This window comes from Odontesthes bonariensis, chromosome 7 (genome assembly GCF_027942865.1).
Source record: "Odontesthes bonariensis isolate fOdoBon6 chromosome 7, fOdoBon6.hap1, whole genome shotgun sequence".
Lineage (NCBI taxonomy): Eukaryota > Metazoa > Chordata > Actinopteri > Atheriniformes > Atherinopsidae > Odontesthes > Odontesthes bonariensis.
The window spans coordinates 28,992,081-29,011,494 of NC_134512.1; the positions used below are offsets into that span (position 1 = coordinate 28,992,081).

Sequence of the window (19,414 nt, forward strand, 5' to 3'; positions counted from 1 at the left end):
GGTAAGAATGCCATTACGCAGCTGTTATAATGTTCAATTGTTGTATATCTATTAAATCATTTGTATACAAATTCTGACACTATATAAATAGCCTTAAACTAGACTAAAAGCTACACCGACATTAATGAATCAGAGTAATTTTTTAAGTCATGAAGTTTTTACTCGACTACTGTCTGCCAGCCAAATTGCCCCTCTAAAGTTTTACCTTATCTAAAGATCAAAAACTCATAGATGTACACAGTATCTATCTTGAACCTTTATACTTTAACGTAAATTTGCATTGAAATGCTTAAAGCTTCAAATGAAAACGGTAACAGTAAAAAAAAAAAAAAAAAAAAAAAAAAAGAGTCGCCCACGCAAACCAACCACAAACACTAAAACACCAACAAGTGAAGAAGAAAATAAACTTTAGTGATTTTCAACATGCCGGACATAAGTGGGGCTAGCAGTGCTGTTTATTAACTCTATTGTCTAAAAATGGCAAATTGTTACATTTTCTTTATTTAGGCTAAGCCACGGCATTTGCGCCATAACTTATATTTCTACATATGACAAAGAACTGTTGCAGCAATGGAACATACAAGTAAATACAGAATGGGTTACATACCCGGATCTCATTGGCTAAAGCCATGTCAATCATGTTGCTAAAGGAATCACTGACATCTGTGAGGATCTCGTGGATAGCCTCTCTCATGGATTTCAGGAAGAATTCATCATCAGTGTGAAGGCACCTGCAGACGTGTAAGAAAGACATATTTTAGTGTGCATAAGCACATGCTTGCTTTCTCTTTATTCAAATGATTGAGTAGAGTTTCACCTCTCTGTTATATTAGTCAGCTCCATACATTTTTCCAGCAACGATTTTTCATACTGCAACAAAAGGAAAAAGGAAACGCATTAAGAAGTGACGAAACCATAGAAACAGAGGAATCCATGAGGACAAAACCAAAACATGCATGAATGGGGAGGGAGGATATATCTCTGATGAGTGATTTTTATTTGAAATAGGCACCTTCACCTTTTGCATCTCAGGCGGTGTGCTCCGGGCAGTGCTGTACTCATGCACCAGCGAACGTACGTGGCAGTTTGCCCGTACGGCCGTGCTGTGGACCCTCTGCCAGCGCCCCTTCTCCAGCCGCTGGAACATCTTCCCCAGCTCTGTGCTCACTACTAGGGCACGACGAAGGAGTGTCTGCAGGTTGTTCCTGGCCACGTGGTCCCCAGCACCGACCCCAGAGGTCACAATCAGCTCTCCCTGCTGAGAGTCTTCCTCCACCCCGATGGGCTTGGCCTGGAGGACGCACATGCACTCCACCTCTGTCATGTAGCGGAGGTCCTCCATCCAGCGCTGGACCGAGTCAACCTGCAGAGACTGCATGCGGGTGCTGTAGGAGAAAGAACACAGCAAAACTGAGAGGAGGTAACAACTGTCAGAGCTACAGGATTTAAACTGGAGATGATGGCGTGCCAGAAAAACCAGGGCATGAGTACAGGCATTTTCTGTGTGTAACCAAACAAAAGTAAAGGAAACAGAAGCAGAGACATTTGTTAAGGGAGTCAGATTAGATTGCCCAAATAGATATAGAAATATTTTTTCAAGTTTTTAAGGACAATACATACAATACCATACATACACTTTATACGTAGTATAATGAGTAAAACCAATACCAATACAAGAATGGAAATCTGTCAGCTGACTTGAGTTCATTTTCCTCCTTGATTGTTGTTGCCCAAACAATATTCAGTTTCCTGCTTCAAAGATGACTTGATAGAACTGTTGATTTGCTTTCAAAGTAGTTTATTGAATAGGAATTTGATCAAGACATTTCTGCACCAATACCACAAAATACTGTAAGTCACAAGAATGTTTGAGACATGGAAAGTCAGTTGTGCTGACCATCCTGCAGAATGGGTCTTCATGAGAAAACCTTAATCATCTTTGCCTCCTCCACAAGAAATAACACGCTTAATCAGTGGAAAATTAGGCAAGTTGTAACAATGAATTCAAAGTGGGTGTTAGGTCAGTGACAGACCATTTCACTTTATCGTGCACATTTATCTGCTCACTGCCAAAAATTACATCATTCTGTAGATATTAAACAAAATAACACTTTCTGTGGCAAACAGTGCCTCAGCTATACACCACTTGCTCAATTAAAGATTAACAACCCAAACTAGACACAGTCTAGTCTGCCAGAAGTGTTGTATTAAAGGAGCCATGTGTAGAATTTTGTAACAGCAGCAACAAAATATGAGAGGCCCTCTCAAGAGTCAGTGTTTTGTTGGTCTGGTTTGTATCTGAGCTATCTGTAGATTTAAATTGCTGGTGCAAAGATAATAAAAACATAATTACTCTTATTTTCACATGAATCTACTCTAATAAAACTATATTATAAGGAATATATTGCATGTCTGCTAGTAGATCCCTCCAAATGCTTCCCACTGAAACATTAAGAACAAATGGGAACCAGACACAAAGATGTTTCCTGCTCATTTGAATGACTGTTCACCTGCTTTACGACAAAAGAATCTTGTTTTAGCTTCCAGATTTGCTTCAACATTGCTTTGTGTGCTTTTTTCCCCCCCCCAGATGGCCACAACAACAGGTTCCCACTTGGCCCAGAGACTTTAGACCACAATAATAAAGTTGACTTTGTTGACTATTTCACTGTTGGTGGTTTTTCATGATTGTAATTGACAAGCCAAATTTCGTAATACCTGTACTATATACCCATGGCTGCACTACCTCAGGCTCTAGTGAAAGCCGAATGCAAATCTTAACATTTGACCAGTCTTTGATTCAATCATTTTTGTAAAAAAAGTGATTAAATCAAGAGCGAAGACCAAGGATGACCGTAACTATTTGCCAAATTAAGCTGGGCTAACATAATACTCTTACATTAGACTAGCTAATAGTGACCCACAGTTGCAACATAGCTTTACTTTCACCTTTGTCTTAATACGTGTCTCGTTATATCTGTTGTGGAGGTATGCGTTGTAAAAGTGCACGTTATTATCTTTTTCTTAATCTATATTGTGTCTTCTACTTAATAAATATATAATTAGTTAATTGTAAGTTTAATAAATTGATTATATAACAATCTATACTGCAGATATATAATTTCCCTTTGGGGATTAATAAAGTACAATTCAACTGAATTCAATTAAATTCAACTGAAATCCAGGAATTTGGAATATTTTCTATTAAACATCTCACCATGAGTAGCTATTTTTCAATTTTTTTACACCATAAAATAAACATGAAATATTGCTGATATATTTATTTTCATGTCCACCATGTTTGATGAGCTGGTGCGAAGTGGTAAATTTAGCCTTGCTCATTCGTGTGTTTCAGTTTAGCATAAATGAACATAATGTAATGTAGGCAGACATCAAAATGCATTTCACACCTTTTTCAGATTGTTTCAAGACTTGTTCAAACATTCAAGTATCTCATGTGAAGTTGGCTGTTTGGTTAACTACCTCTAATTGAATTTGCTATTTATAAGTGTAGGTACTGTTCATTTATGTCATGAAAATGACAATGAGTTTAAACAAAAAGTTTGAGGAACCATATGCCTAAAAGTTAAATAAAAAAGTGGAGGCAAACATGCTGTTTGCCAAACTTTATATGGAGTTAAAATGAGGCCTTTCAAAATCAAATGAATCCCCTTTAACAAAAAAAAAAAAAAAAAAAAAAAAAAACGACCACTGGAGACGGCACTATTTCAGTAAAAACCACAGCAGCATTCCAAAAATCAATAATATCTCTTCAAGGTAGATTCCACCGATAATTGCCGGATTTTACACTTGTTAGTTTAACCCCTAGTTTGACCACAGCTCTAAGAATAGGCTGATCTGAGCAAACACAACTCCCCGCATTCATCTCTCCCAGCCCTCACCCTAATGAATGGAGGCTTAAATGGACAATCCCAAATCCTTCCCTCTGAAGGCTCCTTGAAAGAAGACAGGTCGATGGCTGCAGCACCTCTGCTTTGAATCAACACAGTCTCTAATGAGGATGGATATTTTCCTCTTGGCACCCTTGACTTTTGCAGTATTGCTGCTCTCTTGAACATTTAGATATGATCGTACTATTTGGATACAGGTTGATCTGGTCTAAGAAAGTTGTGTGCATACTCAAAATGAAGATTTGCCATTGATAACTAACAGATATCCCCATTGTTCACCTTTAAACCTGCTTTCAGCAACAGCTTGTGAAACAAGACAATAATTAGAGCCACCGATTCCCCACAGATACCCTTCGCATAAAGGGCTAAAAAATGAACGACACAGGGAATATTTACTTTAGGAGGGAAATTAACTGAAAAAATTTCTAATTTTCCACATTATTTCAGAATTTTTCTATGAAAAAACGTGTCAGAAATATTGAGTTAGAAAGAAATATATGGATACACTTGCACAAAACATACGCTGATGTGCCCTAAATATAGACTGGAATAAAACCTTGCAATGTGTTCCACAGAGCACTGATCACTACTACGAAACATTATTCTGCCAAGTGTAAATAGCTTCATAGCAATGATCGAAGCTTCTAAAAATGGATTTGAGTTTTAGTCCAAATCTACAGCCGATTAAAGAAACCGATTTCTCCATCTCTCATTTCTCCTTCTTCCATACGAATGAATAATAATAATAATAATGTTGAACCCTGCTTTGCTGTGTGTGTGTTTTTTTTATCTGCAAACCACTCTTGTTATCAAAATGGTTCTAGCGGAGGATAAAAGGTTTGATGGCGATTAAAGCAGTGACTCATACCGAGAGAGTCTAATCAAATATCAAGAGTTTGAACACCTGTTACTGCTACAACTGAGGAAGAGATGTGCACGACTGCTTTTTATCATTTTCTTTTCTAATTTGTTGTCAATATACCAGATGATAGCAATACAGGAAAAAAAATATGAATTTCTTTGGGTTTATCACCTTTGGTGTTTAAAATGTTTCAGACTTATGTTTAAGTTTCAGTTCATTTTCATCCTCCTAAATGTTCACACAGTACTGCCCGATGACAAAGCAAATTCTGGCTTTTGGGGTGCGTTTAAATATCCTATCAAGTTATTCAGACTCTTCACTTTGTCTTTGGTTTAGGCATTTTTGGCAGCTATAGCTTAAAGCATTCTTTGGAATGATCCTAACAAGCTTGGCACGGTTTTTTACTTTGGAGGCTTCGTCCCTCTTCTTGGCAGAAACATTCGAGCTCAGTTATGTGGGATGGGGAGTGGTGGTAAAACAGCCACTTTCAGGTCTCCCCAGAGATACTCTATTGAGTTTTGTTACAGACTTTGGCCACTAAAGAAGTTTCACTGGCTTTTCTTGAAGCCGTCTCTAAGTTTTCTTGGCGATATGCTTTGAGCTGTTTTCTTCTTAAAATTGGAAATTCTCGCCCCAGCTTCAGATTTCGAGTGCCTTGTCCCTCTATCCCGACTGCTCATCCAGCAGCTGTTGCAGAAAACTATCCCCACAGACTGAGGCCCATTTTTGATTATTCAGGTGGCATTTATAAGGTGAAGCTCCTCTCCAGTCTCATGGGAAATAGTCACGTAACAAAAAACTATGTATTGGTGCTGACAAGAACTTAATCTGTAAGTCCTGTGTGTTTAGCCATTTATCCAGCTAAAGTGTATTTGGATGTGATACACTTTTACAGGGTGAGTTTTAATGCAACTTTAACCTTCTCATTTTTAATACCTAACATTAAAATGTCTTTTTTAACACGGAACCTTAACCATATAGTCTGTAATAAAGCAACGAAACAGCGAGTGAAAGCGAAAAGAAACACTGATTAAATGCAAAAACATTCGAAGTCAAGTCACTTAAGGGTTATTGGAGTTTTCATGTCGAACTGCTCCTGTTCAGTAACACGAAAAAAAAATGAAAAAATTGAGTGTGTGCACATAAATCGTGACATTAAATTTCAGTGACCATTTCAGATTTTGCTGTGAGTCTGAAACTTGCTGCCTGGTTTCTTCCACACATAACTTTTGAAATTGTGGCCAAATACTTCTTCAATCTTTTGCGATTTCTGTCTGGTCACTCTACCAAGGATGCCTGTACGCCATAAATGAGTACTTTGATCCCAGGGTTCTTGGTTAGCTTACTCATCATGGGCTTTCATTTCCTGGCTGGGTCTGACACAGTCCTGTCAGACAAATAAATTCTCTCAGTGTCATGGCTTGGTTTTCATTCTGACTGTATCATCAACTTTGAGACCAAGTATGATGTGCAAATTGATGTGAAGAGAAAATGAAGTGGATGCATTCTAAGTTTGGTGTGTCACGTAACAAAATGTGGAGTATTTAAAAAGGTCTGAGGACTTTCTGTGACACTCTCATTCGGAGGATTAATAAACAAACAACAAAATCAGTCTTTAGAAATGGGAAATGTGCAGTATTAAATGGCATCTTCTTATTTATGTCAGACCAAATGTGATAATTTCAGGCCATTTTCCTCAGCTCTATAACAGCATCAGATAAGGATGAACCCATCTAAATTGACACACCCACCCAACAAGCCACAAAACATTTCCCTCACCACACGGGGGTGAAAAAAGATGATAATAATAGGTTTGTTTTCCAAGGGAGGAGAAGCGGTGCACTTCAGTTTGTAGGGAATGACAAATATTTACATGCAGGGCCAAGAGAGGGTCAGGCGACAGCAGCTCTATTATCTCAGACAGAGAACCTGGGGAGATGAAGCACGAGTCCTCCTCATCTGCAGATAGCTGTCAGAAAAGTTAGCGATGATGTCAGGTTTTGTTTGGAAGAAGTTCCACTATTTTATTCATTTCTTTGTATCTATGTTAATTACTGATATCCTCTGTGAGTTTAGAGGGGGATAAGGCAGAGCAACTAACCCCAGAATACAGCGTACAGTGATGAGCTAGAGTTAAAGGTTTTATCAAAGACATTACCATGATTCAGACATAAAAGTGGCAGCTGCTAATCTGTTTTTGGCCTCAAATAAAAAGACAGGACTTGATTCTCAAGAAAAAAGACATTTCAAACCTGGATATGAGGCATTTGCTTTGAGGCACTTGCTTTGAGGCACTAAGATCTGTTCATGATATCATTTTCAGACCTTAAAAACAGCATCTTCAGAAAGTTCAACACTAATAAGGCTTTGCTTCAGTATTCTATGACCAATTGTGTGAAAAACATCAAGAAAGATCAATTGAAAAAAGGTCTACACCATGCATGTATATTGTCTAAAGCTTCAATGAAATATTTGATTTACTTTTAAGTTGGCTAAAGTGCTACTGTGCTTCTTTCTATACCCAGACTGAAGGTCTGATGAAAAACTACATTAAAAAACTTGAACAAGAACAGACAACTTGGAGATAAGTCTGCAAGATCACCCACTTTAATTGGAGGGAGAACAAAAGCAAATCTCCAAACAGCAGTACTAGTATTACTGCAGCACATTCTCATTCCCAAACTTCTCAAATACTGCAGTCCCTCACACCAGTTTCAACACACTGGAAACCCTCTAAGCATACATTTCCTATGCACATGGTACTACTTTACAATTGAATATTGCAAGCTATCTTTCTACAGCACTGAGGGATGTACAAATAGTTAATTTTGTCAGGAAAACGTGATTTGATTCTTATGAGGTTTTACAACTGAACTCCAGAGCGTACTGTTACACCGGACGTGCAGAAGAACGTGATTCACAATGTACAAACAAATTTTTGATCTTGAAAATGTGATATTCGGTCACATCACATGTGAAATCTGAATAAAACATTTGCGCTTATTTGTGTAAGACACGGGCGAACACTGAAATTCTTATTTTGGCCACGGAATACAGAGGGTCACAGAATTGGGTGTTACGTGAGAGAAATCTCTGAAAGTTTAGCGACTTGTGCTTAAACCCTATTGGCTTAGAGCAAAGGCTATCGAGAAATAGCAATGCAACGAAAAATGAAGAAAATAAATACATAAAAGTTAATTGGAAAAAAATAAAGAATAAAAATGAACAAATTACATTCTAAAAAGTTCTAAATACAAACATATTGAAAAACACATAGAAAAATATTTTAGTAGAGTATTTTAGATACAAAAAATAAACAAAGGTATGCTTTTGAAAATAAATAAGAATAAATTGTCATATTTTGCTCTGATATAAACTATTCTATTTATTAGCATATTGTGGAGTTTGTCAATTTCTGTCATCTGGCTTCCTGAAAGAAAGAAGGTAGCCATTCTGGGCTGAAGGAAATCTGCCACGCACAGAAAATGAAGCCACATCCCTCACACAGAATCCTTCAACACATGGCGTGAGTCGGTATTTTTGGGGCTGTAAACAGAAATGCCCGCATAAAAATATACTGTAAGCATTAATGTCATTCAAAATCGCATCATGATGATAGTGTCAGTAATTGACAACGTAAATGTGCTCCAAACCACCGGGAGCCACCTCTTTTTTTCCCCTCTTGTGTACTGCATTGGCTCACAGGGCAGTTTAGTGCTTGCTTGACAGTAAGCAGATGGACAGGTGTGAAGCCAAACAGCAGAGTGGTACTTAAGTATGGCAGTTATTGGACAGCATGGAACTCATTTTCCCTTCAAGGCGAGTAGCCCAGTACAAGGCTTGTTCTACACATCGCTGGAGACTCCAAGGGATTCAGGTGCTTTGTACTGCACTTCACACATCATAACGACAGGCTGAGTAATGTCTGCTTCTTACTGCTTGATTAATGGTCTCCCTACACATAAGGCCACCATACAGTAAACGGCCAAGGACGCCACTGATGTTTTGAAATAAAGGGTAGACGCCCTGAGTGACTCGCTCAGATTTAACGGAACTGTGTCAAAATAACATGTCTTTAAACACAGACAATAAGCAAAATTGCAGAAGATTTCATCAGTTTGAACCAGAGGCAGTCCCTGAACTAGAAGGAGCTCCTGCAGACCTTTGATCATCAAGGTTTCAATGGAGCATTTGTGGGTGGTTGGTTTTTGTACAAGAACCCGCTGTCATGCTGACTGTCATACGACCAACTGCATTTGCAGTCAATGACAGTCAGCATTTAAACATCGTCGTATTTAAACATACGACCAACTGCATTTTACATGACCCGCAATCGAAACCTGGGTCTCTGGTCTGCAACTTAATTCAATAAATGCAAATATTATGAAGCTATTCTTCCCGTCATGTCAATAACACTCAAGCTCTCTCTCTTTATGTAGATATAATTACTTTATTCATCCTGCGAGGGAAACTTTAAAAGCACTCTAGAGTGTAAGTTATTGGTACCAACAAGCAATGCTTTCTCATCAACAGTAATGGACCAAGCAGGAGATGTAGCATGTGTACAACTTATTACTATGTTTAAACATTTTGTCTATATTAACATTATTATATAATTGTATTTGGGGCGTCTTCATCTTTATTAAAAACATGCCAATAAACTACACATGGCAACATTAATGCACCAAGAGTTAGACAAAGTGTCACAGTAAATGTAGCAAGCAACAGTGATCAGAGAACCTCATGCAACAATGCAGCTATAGTGAGAGCCTTATCATACACCTTATCAGCTGGGTGTGTCCAAATCACAGAACGTAACTGTTCAACTAGAAAATGTGAATTTAACAAAGTAATAGCATTACAATACTAATAATGTTTGAGTAAGTGGCAAAAGTAACTCCCTGGGAGCACATTAAATTAAAGCAAATGGATCCCTCATTGAGGCCCAATTTCTTCATGAATCAAAAAGTGGATCAAACAGTCAGATGTAAAGTGGTTGCTTCATACACACAGTCTTTTTCCAACTCTCGCTGGATCTTCACCCTCAAATATAGTTTATCCACTGGGCTCTTATATCATTTATGGCCTTGGTTCATGTAAGATTTATGCTTTTCACGAGACCTGACAGCAAAACATTTCCGTGTGAAGGTGGTTTCATTGTTCTGGCAGGTTTTAAAGTGAGCAAGCGGAGCTCAGAGGTTGGGGCCAACCAGAGGCAGTGGAGTGAATTTGAGAAACTTTACACTGAAAATCTGAACAAGTCACTGAGTGACAAATTTTCAAAACGAGGGCAAAACAACACGCCAGGTATGTGTTTTTTCAGAGTTTTTCCAATTGGTAGTTGGTAACTTTAGACACCCGAATATGTACTCTCGAAGAACAGAAAAAATGTTGTCCCGTGTGAGTTATGATGTGATCAATATTAGAAAAATTGCCAATTAAGTAAGTGTCCAATGACAGAAACATCATCAGTAAGGTCACACTTGTAATAAATTTCAAGTCGTTTTTCAAATATAAATGGACCTATTTGATTGTAAACTCTCATTGACCAAATAAGAAAGTTTATATGCTTCCTTAAATGGTCTAACTATCGTACAGGTAAATCTATAAATGAAATATAATTCACAGAAGTGAGCCAAATTACTTTCTTTATACATTTATGCAGGGGATTTTATTTGGTGGGGTCAATATGCCAATGCTCGCTAGCCAGCAGTTTGTTAACTGGCATTCAGCATTTACTGCTTTTTTTATGCACTTAAACTTACCTGTAGGGTAATCAAACTTTATTCATTTACTTTTTTTCTCTCTAACAGGGATGTGTGAAGTACTACAGTGTTCAATGTCTTACTTACAGTAGACAGCTGTCTGAGTACTCTTAAGGGCCGTGTATACTCTCGCAGCAGTGTGTCGCAGTGAGCTTGTCGCAGACACAACGCAGTTATTTTTGATTTATGCCTTTTGAAGCGCTGTCTGCGCTATGTTAATTCCACGCCACAACGCAAGAGGGACAATCACGAACAAGCTAGGATTGTGGGTGTGGTGGGTGGCGTGTTTCTCTTCCGGTTACGGAGGTCATTCAACAACAATGGCGACTGGACGAATGCGCACTTTGATTGACATGCAGCTGATCGATCTAGAAATAGAATAAATATTGCTATTACTGGAGCTGGCAGAGAGGCGAAAGAATCGTCACGGTTTAGCACGGTTAGCGTCACCATTAGCCGGTTAGGAAACCGGAAATACGCATAGTATAGAGCGGATGTAGAGTTGACCAATCAGAGGCCTCCTTTCTGTCCTCCTGCGGCGATGTCTGCGGCACTGTCTGCTGTGAGTTACAATTTTGGGGAGGTGCACCAGAGTAGACCCCGAAGCCGTTTGTATTTAGGATAATGGCTGGCTGATGAAATTATTGGCTGGCTAGCTGGCTCAGCCAAAACCTTAATGGCTGCTGCAGCCACCAAAATGTTCATGGCTGTAAATGGCTCATACAGTTACTTCATGCCTATGGTCTACGTTCTAGGAATTGTTTGTGATCAATGAATACACAGTCATGGACTGACACATTTTTACATGGATGTAAACAGATATATGACCAAAAAAGTAAGATCAGCATTTATACTTTTTCACTATTTAATATTTATGTAGGCATACTAATTATTTATTTAATATTTATTTATAATGTATATAATTTAAAATATTTATACAATTATGGTGCTATTCTGCACAACTGCACTTTAACCCCCCAATACATTCACACACACCTTTATGCACTTTGAGCTCGATAAGCAGGCTATTAATCAGCTACAATCAATAAAAGTGTTTTTCAGACACTTTTCTTTTTTCAACATTAATTTGCTGTTTGTGGTCGGGAAATATCGTCTGGAACTATTCTAAAAGGAGAACTGAAAATATATGACTCGTTCCACCGGAGGCAGAGAAAGACGCAGACACCGGCACAATTAATACTTTGCACCTGGCGTCACAACACGAAAGGGACAAAGACGCAGCTCTGACAGAGATTACAATCTCTGGCTCTGCGATATATTTTGCATTGACAGCATTGCCATACCAGATAATTAACGTGCATTACTTCCTTGACAGTATTTGCCATACAAGACACTTAATGTGCATTATTATGCATGCAATTTATTGCTTGAGAGAGTTATGTTATGCCAATCGTGTAATCGTACGACGTGATCAACATCATTTAAAATCCAAGTTGCTCCTGCCCGCTTTGACAGCTAGTTAGCACCCATCTGTCCCCCCTGGCTTGGGCTCAGCCAAACTTTCTTGCTGCCGGTTTTTTAATACATCGCCCTCACCAGATAATGAAAAAGAGAAAGGTGTCTGAAACATAGGGACTCGTTCTAATGACAACTAGACACTTTAAGACAATTAAAAATAAATGGCCAAGCGAAATTTAGCTTTGGAGGCGTGGTCGCCAATAGTTCTTCCACATTACCCAGCGGGACAACTATTGAAATTCAGCCGAAGTTGGAGGTCTCGTCGTGGGCCAGCCCACTGTGGCAGACCGGGCTACCTTCACGCAAAGATCCAGAAACCGAACATAAAGCTAACCGCTGATTTGCACATTACTGCTTCACAATATTTCCACCCCTCATAAGAAAACTTTTTAAATCCAGTCACTCTTGACAGAACGATTTGTAGACTTTATTTTGTGCAGTGTAAGGCGACAGATGTTAAGATAGATGTAAATCGAACAACTAGATGTCGTCTCCTGCTGCCCAGTGTATCGTAACAACGGCACTCTTTTGGTGGCACCCACTGTGATATCAGTAGCCTTAATCTACTGTATACTTCTCTATTGTTACCAGTGTGCAAATTTGTGTAATTTTTCTTCTAGCTTAATATGTGGATAAAACCATTGGGTATTTGGTGCAGGTGCACGTAATTCTTGGTGGCTCAGCCAAATTTTAATAGATGGCGGCTCAATTTGACTTACAAAATTGTTGGCTGGCGGCGGGAATTCTAAATAGCGCTTTTGGCGGCGCTTTTGGCGGCGGCTTCGGGGTCTACACCAGAGTGTCTGCGTAAGGGGCGGGGGCATATCTGCGTTAACTGCGACACACACGCAGACGACCTGGTTTCCGACCATAAATCAGCCTTTAGAATTGAGAAGCAGGACAGACAGGTGAGTAAAGCAAGCAAGCTGCTGCAAACAGGGACGAAAGAAGAGCAAATTTTCACCCTCTAAAACAACTTAAGCCTCAAAAACTTATAGGAGTTTAAGCTTACACTGTATTGTGGACTTTTACACCACTTCACTTTGGTTTCAGGCCATTATTTAAATTAGTACTATATCATAGCAACCACAAAACACTGGTAATGTGCAGCCACTGTACAAGCAATCATTGACTGGTGGCTGTGCATTGTTGCTGCAAAGCAAAAACTAAATCCTGAAGAAAACAACCATCTGATGCCAAAGTGAACTTTTTTTTTTTTTAAAGGGTTTGTTAGGTTTGAGTTGTTTTATATGACAAAAATTTGCTCCTCAGTACCCTTTTGGAGCGGCTGCTATTTTGGCTCCCCCATCAGAATTTCTCCCAGCTTCTCCAGACTGAGAATGCTTTGATCGCTGTCCAATGCAGAAAAGACAGCCTATGCATAAGTACTTCACACAACTTTGGTAAGCCTCGCCATGACACCACTCCTATAACTGACCTCACAATTTTTGTAGAGATAAAAACAATGTGATGCATTTGTTACTTTGTGTCCACATCACAAGAAAGTATCCGTATAACAAATTTACACCCTCATAGCATAGAACAATGAGGGCGTTTGGATACATTCACTCAACACATGGTTTAACACTACATTCAGTGAGTACAGGCTGTATTATTGGACAGAAAACATGTTTGGAAAAGAAACACGGCGACATCTGTTAGTACATGTTATTGTCTGTTTTGGATCTGACTGCATTCAGTTCAGAGTATTCTCCCCACAGTCTGCCAATATGGAAGTCATTGAACGCATGCTGTAAGCAGGAAAGAGCCCTCTGCTGTTGTTCAGTGTCTGGGGTGCTTGGATATCACAGTCTGATGCCTGATGTCACTGAGAAACTAATGGAAAGCTCTTTTAAGTACTACAACAGAACCACAGTGTGGTGGGGCAGAGTGAATGGAAATGTCAGCAAAATGAGCAGCAAGATTTTGTGGACCGATCATTGTGGCTTTGGCTTCATCTGGAGGTAGAAACAAGGACACTCTTGTCTAAGAAAGAATGAAAGATGAAGACATGTAGACTGCAAATAAGATGTAAATGCATTTCACTTTAGAATAAAAAACAAAAACAATGCTAAACAGAACTCTCCCTAAAGAATTACAACTCCAGTGAAGACTGTTGCTTCATGCATCTTCAATGTGCTAAGAGGTGACAGATAAGCTAAGAAGTGGTACTTGTAATTGCACAAGTCACGCCCTGATTTTCTGGGCCAAGGTCAGGTCTCTGTTCCTCCTGAAGAAGCAGATGGGCAAGAGATAATTCTGGCCTCTGACTGGTAAAGTTAAATCCTGGCAACAAGGGCAGACATCTGTGAGTCAGCTGTTTCAAACAATTTCAAATGTGCAGCCAAGGCTAGATTCACCACAGACAAAACACACTGTCTGCTTCTCCTGTTTTTTGGCTTCTTTGTCTCAGTCTAGCTCGAACCTCAAACTTGATTCTCTCAGTCCTTCACATGTGCTGGGTTGCAGTCATATGTGGAACACATTGAAACGATGGATTCACAGTCTAAAACCATCACCAGCTGCTCCCTCTTTTTCTTTCATCCTCATACTCTACGTCTGACATCAGCAAAGCCACGTTTATGCAGCTTTTCAAATTTCCCTGCGTGGGCGGTGAGTGAACAGTGACAACATACTATAAAAATGCACACATACACAAACAAATGAGGCACAGAAACTTGGCTTGCAGCGTAATGACTGGCTAAACCCTTTCAGTTTGCAACCTGATGCTTAGATTGTGCAGACCAGCCGATCTGGACAAAGTGTGGTGTGTCCTGGTTCTGTTGTGGAGATGTTTGTCAGCTGAGAGCATGCGTGCGTTCCATCTGTGTTTGCAGTTTATTTTTAATACAATTCAGCCATTTGACTCCTTTCATCATTTGATTTACTAACTGTTAAGTGAGCATTAGCAGCAATAATAGGACTTATAATTGAGTGTGCCTATGAGAGAAAGACAAAGATGGCAAGGGATCATCTTTTTTTTTTTTATGTGTGTCTGGTTGCCTATGAATGGCGTGACAGTCGTAATCATTTGATATCCAGGCTCGTTCACTGTGCATTCTCTGTGTAAGAATTTGCGAAACCAAAACTGTCAGAAAGGATATATCCAGATTTATCATCAGTGACTGAAATGTTCTCAGCTCCCGCAGCTGATGAGGAGGTTTTTCCCAAGAAGGATCAGCATCTAGCACTTGGAGTTGTACAATAACAGCAGAAGTAAATCAGTTGTCTCCAAAAGGAGATTTTTATGGAAATTGAGAGGATCTGTTTATTTAAAAATCCGGTTTTGGATGAGTTTCATTTGGATTTCAGTTACTTAAACATGACTAATTAAAACACACTGCCAGTTATTAATTTTGCATTCAAAAAGAGCTTATATCCAGCTCAAGTCTGTGTTGTTGATGGCTCATCAGCTCTGAGCTCAGTTGAGATGAGCTGGCAGGTTTTTGCTTGCTGTGGACTATTCGTGTCTGCTTGGCGGCATGGAAGCTTTACGGTTGCTTCAGTTTCTGACTGTTTGGCATGTAAAATCTTTCTGTTTTTGCCTCTTGTCCATATGTTTGACAGACTTTCAGTCTTTGGTGCATCTGAAGTATCGACATCTGTTTTGTAAAGGTATTTAAGATGAACAAAGATGTGCAGTCCAGCTAGAGAGATTTCCAAAGTTCCAACCTCAAAGTCACTGTTACATTTTTTTTTATTCATTCTGGGCTGTACAACAATACCTCCAGGAGGCTGCTGTGCAGGTTGTAGATGACTAGTGTTGCCGAAGCAGCTACCAAACCATGCAGAGCTCTAACAGTAACAACAAGAATCTTTTACTGAATTTGATTACCAATCTAGGAAAAGAGGTCAGGAATGTAGTTACCTTATTAAAAAAAATCCTAGTGAAGTGCTTAGCAGGCATATTCCAGACCAGGTGTGCAAAGGCGTTTCTGTTTTATTTTCCAGCTCACGGTTCACTGAGAGTCATTGATAGTACAACCTGGTTTGCTGTCAGCAGCCTGATCAATAACCTCGAGTCAGTCATTTCAATACGAAACCATCAAAGGTGAGTAATGACGCGTTTGCACAGTGGAAGCACTGTAAACCTCAATCAGTACCTCTGTGAAGGCTGCCATGATATCAGCCTCTCACACCACAGCTGTCATTACGCTACATTATCAGACAGAGACGGGGGTCGGACTATGCAGCATTTATTGCGGCACACGGTTTGGAGATGAAACAGGAGAGTTTCTTTCTTTCTGTCATGCTTATTGTTGTCAGTATGATGTCAGGGTGTGTTTGTGCTTTTGCCTGTAGGCGATATGTCTTGGTGTTTGTGTGCCTTGATGGATGTGGAGGTTGCCAAGTTAAATTCACCAAGTTAAATTCTGACTTGAACTATTAGAACAAACAACCTTTGAAGATGCAAAATGTTAGTTAATAACAAATCAGGAGAACCTTAATTTTCAGAAAAAAGCTTGTCCTTGATGTCGCCTCATTGTCTGTATGTTACCCTACTCAGACACTTTTTTCCAGATAAGACTCAAACTAGGCTGTACTGGATGTTTTATTGCCATTTCCTGTCCAATATTATGTTGTAAATCTATTTCCTATTATCAGTTTATCATCCACTGTTGCAATAGACATGTCAAAAGCAGGTGTGTACACCCATTCTCTTTTTTTTTTTTTTCCTCAGCTGGTTTGGACTAGGCTCCATTCCCATTTAGGAAGTATCAACTTCTCTACTGAAATGTTAAAGCCCAGATTTACTATTGCCAACTTGGCATTTTTTTGGTACTGTCAGTAATTACTATCTTCTTGCTCTAGTATTTTAGCAGCTGAAAGGCATTGACATCGTAATATTTGCCCCTAGGCCTAATGCGTATGTATTTGCCTGAGTTCCCCTTTCAAAATACAAAATTCAAGAAGGGATTATTCAAATGAATAAAGCTTAGTATCTACTAAGTTTTGTGGGTTTGTGCAGGGCAAATCACTATCAATTACAGCTTAATTTATATACAGAGAAAAGCATGTGTTAAAGTTTGCATTTGGCATGGCTGTAAATTTTGTGAAGCTGGCTCACATGTTGCACACCACTGGTGTGTGGAGAGAGGAAGGAATAAATGTTCCATTTTTGTAAAATTTGCAATACCAGAAGAAGATGCGACTGGTAAGCCACATTATTTTTTTATTGATTGGAGGAAATCTAAGACCACCTGGAACCTTGAATTAGAAAGAATCACGTACCAAATATCATTGCAAAATTTTTAGATTTATCTATTCATGTTAGTTTTCTTTGAATGAAATCTGCATATCGTCTGTTGGTGGAATGTTGAATAAAATTGTATTTTTTTTATGTGACTCTACACTGATTTTTCCCATGTCCCTGTAGACTGCTTTGGTCATTACTGAAATGAGCTTGTTGCATCCGTGTTGTAAAGCAACACACGCTTAGGACCACATCCACAGAACTGACCATTTATGATTTCTGACCAAAAGCTAATTTGCTTGGGAAAGTAAATCTAACCCTTTGCCACTAATTGATTTTTTTTTTTTTCTTTCCCACAAATTATTGTAATGTCATTAGCTAGATTCACCCCTCCTGACCCAGTGGATGTACTGAAAACATTTCCATAATTGAATGAATATTGGACCTAAATGATACAGTATGTGTCCAGTCATGAGTACCAATCTCCAGCACCACCATAATTGTCCAAATATGGTGACATATTCAAATGTTGAACTGGAGGCTTCACAATGGCAGTTCACAAAGCAATGAGTGATGTAACAATGGCTACATCAACCTCTTATTTATAGTCTATGATTTCAACAGCAAACTGAAAACAAAACAAATACAATGGAAACTCAGTAAAAGTGAAGATGTTTTTTTTTTTTTTTATTTTAAACATTTAGCAGTGAAAAGAAAATGGCTGAATGCCGCCTGCGTCAGCAAGAGAAAATACTGTAAGCCATTTTTATTTGGGTCAGCACATTTCCAAGGGCTCATACTAGGTGAAGCAACTGCAGCGAGTGTTTCATGGAGCACACCTGTCATGCATGGACATGAGCGCTTGACAAAAAGTGAGGTGAGTGAACAGACCGTCCTGCTATACTCGCCTCATCGGTGATGAAGACAGTGAGCTGCTCTGTCTCGAGCTGCTGTGAGGAGTTGACATTCTCTCCGAGGCCATCTTACTTCAGCTCAGCATCTGAAACACAACATGAGAAACGTAAACACAAAGGCCGCATGCTATGAGTGTGAAGGCATCTCCGTACGATGGAATTTATTTTTCTCTCAATTTATTTTTCTCTTAGTCAAAAGACTAAATTCCATCTAATGCGCACACAGCATCATTCAGCACACTATCACACACGTACTGTATGATCCCACAACCGACATCTTTCAAGCTGTTTTGCATGCCACTGCAGGGTTGTCCACTACAATATCTCCTTATTGATCCACCTCCAAGCATTCTATTCTTGTCTTGTATTTTTTCCTCCAAGTAATTCAATTATCAATAAACCTCCCCGTTTAAAATAGCTGCAAGCCGCTGGTGTGCCAGTGGAATAATATTTCTTATCTTCTAATTTATTGGCTGGTTGCCAGCCAGTGACTCTCTTCCCTACTTTGAGCCCTACAAAGAGGCTGACGCTCTTAAGTGCCCGCAACTTTATTCTGCTGTTTTATTGATGTATCCCATTTAGATTAGTCCATTTTCAATCAGGAGAAGCCACAGATGCCCTCTTGCTTGAACCATGCTCTTATCCTTTTAGTTAATGATATCCTTCAGTGGTGTGGTTACAAATTTCATGTTTACAGTTGGGATATAATTAGCAGGTAGTTACAAAATGGGGTCTTTTCCACACAGAGACAATCACCCCTCCCCGTGTTGCCAAGCAAATTTCAGCTCACAAAGTCTTATCGATAGTTGTAGACAGGAGAACTCGCTGTAGAGCATTAGAAACCAGTGGGATGTGAGAAGCACTCGAGGCGTTACTCGTTGAATTCCATGTTATGGCAGTGTTCAAGCAGAAATGCCACCATGACAAATTCATTTTGGAGACCAAGAGGATAAGGCATAGGATCGAATTAGGAGAGTCAACAATTGTGTTCTATCATTTGCAATGAAACTCCCAAGGGTTACATAATAATGAGCAACTTGGGAATTTGATGACGACTGAGGAAGAAATTAGTTATTTTCCTTTTTTTTTTTTTTGAGTCAGTGACTATGATTAAGTGATACCCAGGCGGTTGAATGGGTGAAGGAATACACTCACAATGCACACAAAAATATGCAAGAAGGAGCAGGAGAGAGGAGGGGTGTTTTAGCTGCAGTCTTGGCCTGGCTCCTCCAGGGCCATTTTCAGAGAAGGCATCACAGTGATTCAAAAAAATATACCAGTACTGTGCC

At 39.3% G+C, this 19,414-nt stretch overlaps 1 protein-coding gene across 4 annotated transcripts in view; it reads right to left on the reverse strand.

Annotated features, from left to right (window-relative positions):
* insc (INSC spindle orientation adaptor protein) overlaps window positions 1–19,414 on the reverse strand; it is a 60,024-nt gene that overhangs the window by 16,639 nt on the left and 23,971 nt on the right. For 3 of the 4 annotated variants that reach the window (XM_075470467.1, XM_075470468.1, XM_075470466.1), the window contains exons 2-5: window positions 18,120–18,211; window positions 1,013–1,385; window positions 818–870; window positions 608–731 (exon numbers count right to left, since the gene is read on the reverse strand). In XM_075470467.1, the coding sequence (XP_075326582.1) occupies window positions 608–731; window positions 818–870; window positions 1,013–1,385; window positions 18,120–18,193 (624 nt within the window). In that variant the 5' untranslated portion in view covers window positions 18,194–18,211. The remainder of the gene's footprint in view (window positions 1–607; window positions 732–817; window positions 871–1,012; window positions 1,386–18,119; window positions 18,212–19,414) is intronic. The other variant, XM_075470470.1, reaches the window with a different exon arrangement.